We start from the raw sequence: 4,013 nt of genomic DNA on the forward strand, positions 1-4,013 counted from the left end.
CTTGACCATGAAATATATCACTTTAAGTAGACCTAGCTGAAACTCACAGAGCGAAAACAACATGGATTGTTTGTTATTGATAATTTGTATACTGTTTGAATAATTTTTTTGTATTCCTTTGTGAGCTGCCTCAGGGAGATCCTTGGGACAGCAACATGTATATTTTCTAAATAATATATAAATAACACTACAGTCTAAACCACAGTCTGTCCTTTAGCTGCCATGAGATTGAAAAAAAAAACCCAGAAGAAATATCACTTTTATAAAACAAAAACCTTGAGCTGGATCTCACCCAGTTCTCTTCCTCATTACAGCACCCATCCCACATCACTTTTGTCTGCGGAGGTCCCATGATCCACAGCAGACACTTTTTAGGGGGAGACTTTGTCACCAGCAAAAACCTGGATGGATTCATCCATTTCTGTGCTTTTCTCCAACCTCCTCAGAGGTTTCATCTAAGCATATATTTCTGATTTCCCTTTGAAAGTTACGGTAAGCAAAATTGGGTGACATTTTCACTAGCCATATATTTTATGTTCTCTCCCTGTCGCTTGGATAGTTTAAAGAAAAAGTCATGCTGGAAATTCTGTCATACAAAATGCTATCTGTATAAAAACAGAAAACATAGATGCTACAAGGACCTAGGCTCTGTTTTTTACACAAAATTTGCTGGATAGTGAGGAATAAATGGTCCTTGTTAGCATCATGGACTCATACTGGTTTCCTGCACTTTGTGAACTCATGGCAAAATCTCCAACAGACGTGATGCCTGACAAGCTGACCATTTGTGATAGGAAAAGTACTCTTTAGATTATGCTTTTTCTTTTCTTTTGACTGCAACCTGAATGTGAACTGTATCTACTTGAATAAATGCAAGTGTACCTTTTTTTGCAATATACTTGTTGGGAGATTTATTTAATAAACTTAGTATCAGGCTTGTATATCTGGGTAAAAGTTTGCTATATTGACCGTATATACCAACAGGAACATGGTGCTTAGAGTGAATTTTAAAGTTTATTTTTTCTCTTGTTTGAGCAATTACAAGGCTTCACCACCTTTGGCAAGTATAAAGCGTTTGCTTAGCAACTGCTTCCAAGTTCTGGCTACAGAAAGAAACTTTTCTCTCCTTTCCACCCTTTTGAATTTCTAATCTACAACCCAATAATATGCAATCCTAGAGAAATTTAGCTAAAATAATCTCAATGCATGAATTTTTAGAATTGAGCATCAGCTCAAGGAAGGAAAAAAACCCTATTTTTTAAGTTAACTGCTCCCTGACATTTGAGGTCTGACAATCAGATCATGAGATGGGAGAATGCAGATGGTAAAACAAGAAAATTGATTATTGGTACATTGGCTGTTTCCCAATTGGCGCATGTAATAGGACAAGAAATTGCAAAAAGGGATGATTGAAGCCCTCAGAAAAGTTTATAGAGAGCAAGACCAGGCTAGCAAGATTTCTTTGTTTGGAGAACTTTTCTCAGTTAGGCTACAAGGGAGTGGAAATGCAGAAACTTGTACAGAAAGATTATCAAATCTAATTGATAAGCTTGCACAGAGTTTTGCAGCAGGGGTGTGTGTTGTGGGGGGGGGGGGGACTACTGACAAGCATCAAATCCCATCAGCAGAAATTTCCACTGGATCCAACCCTTGTTTTCCCATTCCCCCCCCCCCTTGAAAAATGTCACAGCTGAAAGTGACATTGAATCCACAATCTCAAATGCCAAAAGCGTGATAATATTTGGCCTAGTTTTGTTTGTAGCTTTTTTGGCTGTTATGTTCAGAGTGTAGCATTTGTTGTAAGTTTATTTGTGGAGGGGAAGGAATTAAAGCTTAGTCAACTTATTTATCAGCTTTCCTAGTGCAATGGTATCCTAGGATTCCATTTTTTAAAAAGTGATTAGGTCTTTTTAAAGTGTAATGTAATAATGTAGAACAATGTGGAATAATGTAGAACAATGTGGAATAATGTGTAATGTAAAATAATGTGTAATGCAATAATGTCGAACAATTTTTAAAAGAATTCAGATTTCCAAAAACTGGGCAAAATCTTACACAAACGTCTTGACCTATTTCTTGTATCATCATCACCTGCTTACTTGCATACCTGCTCCAGTGTCCAGTTTCAGAGTTATTTTCCCAAACACCACCATGGGCACTTTTTCTGCTTTCTCCAGAAGCCTTCTAATTCCAGCTCCCAGATTCATTCAATCTGCAAATAATAAAGACTGGTTGAAACTGCTTTCAGTCAGATTTCACTTCCTGTGGCATATATACACATTACTTCTGCTCAAACAGGTCTAATATGCTTTGGATACATTAAAAACCACCATAAAATCTCAATGGAAGATGGTATTTTGCTTACATTGTAAGATCTGGGATGTTTGATTTCTCTGTTGTGGTCAGTGTATGGGAACTGAAATGAAGTTAACAAGTTTAAAGAGTTTAAAGACATATTGGCACAGATACCAAGAGATCCTTGTTTCAAAACATGTTTTAATTCTTAAAACAAACAAACAATGCTATGCTATTAAGCAAGCTGCATTCAGCTAGCTTTTCTGCTGATGAAAAAAGGAGGAAGAGTCAAGATATCAATATGTACATAACTGAGTGAAAACCCATTTTCATCCGCTGCATCAGCATATCTTTTCTTCCTCCACTTCTTTTTAGTGCATATTTAACTGCAATCTGTACATTCTGCTATGTATAGATATATCACATAAGCATACAAGCAGTCAGTAGGAATGGATATTGTTTTGTTAGTGAAATTGGTAGTAATTCCCAGGTGTTTTTCTTCTTCATTTGGTTACAGAGCACCATGACCGTAAATGACAGAGAAAATGTTTCAGGAACAACTGTGACTGAGTTTGTGTTGCTTGGCTTCTCTAATCACCAGGAAATGGAAGTGCCACTGTTTGTCCTCTTCCTGACCATGTACGTGCTGACAATATTGGGCAATGCTCTGGTCATTCTCTTGATCCACCTTGATGCTCGCCTCCACACTCCCATGTACTACTTTCTCAGCAACCTCTCTTGGTTGGAGATCATCATCACCACCACAGTCACACCCAAGATGCTGAGTCTTCTCATCTCAAAGACAAAGACCATCTCCTACCTGGGCTGTGTTGTCCAGACAATGTCATATTTCCTTGCTGGAGCCACAGAAGTCTTGCTTCTTGGAGCTATGTCTGTGGACCGATATTTGGCCATCTGCAACCCATTACGCTACACAGCTATCATGAGTAACCAAGTCTGTATGCTCATGATGCTTTCCTGCTGGATGGGAAGTATTGCTTCTGTTATGGTTACTTTTATCTTCAAATCTGGTCTACCTTTTTGTGGCCCAAATGTCATTGACCATTTCTTCTGTGATGCTAACCCCTTGACACAGTTGCTGTGTGCAGACACCACCATGGTGCAAGCTGTAGAATTAATTTCATCCTGCTTCACACTACTGACCTCTGTTTTTGTGACATCTGTCTCCTACTTCTGCATCATTGTCACGGTGATGAGGATGCCCTCAGTTGATGGTAGAAAGAAAGCCTTCAGCACCTGCAGCTCCCACATCACTGTGGCTTCACTGTACTATGGCAGCAGCATATTCATCTATGTTAGGCCAGCCGGCAGCACTTCCATGGATTTTAATAAGGTGGCCACTGTATTCAACACAGTGGTAACACCTTTACTCAACCCCATCATCTATAATTTTAGAAACAAGGTAGTCAAGGATGTGATGAGGGATAAAGTGAAGCATATTAGTGGTAGATTAGAGAAGACAGTTTGATCAAGCACCATTTCCTCAGTCTTTGACATGTAGTTTTGTTGTATATAGAGACCTGGGCTGAAGAACACAACCTCTCTTTTATGAGAAAACATTTCTGCAAGGAGAAGGGACTCCAAGAGGCTTTACACAATATGTTTTAGTAGACTCTTTATTAGCAGATGATAGCTCCTGGAATGGCAAGAGATTAGTGTGATGTCTGGAGATGGTATAGAAATCTGCTCTTTTCTGG

The 4,013-nt window shown here is 38.7% G+C and overlaps 1 protein-coding gene across 1 annotated transcript; it reads left to right on the forward strand.

The window, feature by feature from the left end:
- The first annotated feature begins 2,818 nt into the window (after positions 1-2,818).
- LOC132583385 (olfactory receptor 6M1-like) lies at positions 2,819-3,800 on the forward strand. Its single transcript, XM_060255037.1, has one exon. The coding sequence runs from the start codon at positions 2,819-2,821 to the stop codon at positions 3,782-3,784; it is 966 nt and encodes a 321-aa protein (XP_060111020.1). The 3' UTR covers positions 3,785-3,800.
- Positions 3,801-4,013: the final 213 nt, after the last annotated feature.

This window comes from Heteronotia binoei, chromosome 15 (genome assembly GCF_032191835.1).
Source record: "Heteronotia binoei isolate CCM8104 ecotype False Entrance Well chromosome 15, APGP_CSIRO_Hbin_v1, whole genome shotgun sequence".
NCBI lineage: Eukaryota > Metazoa > Chordata > Lepidosauria > Squamata > Gekkonidae > Heteronotia > Heteronotia binoei.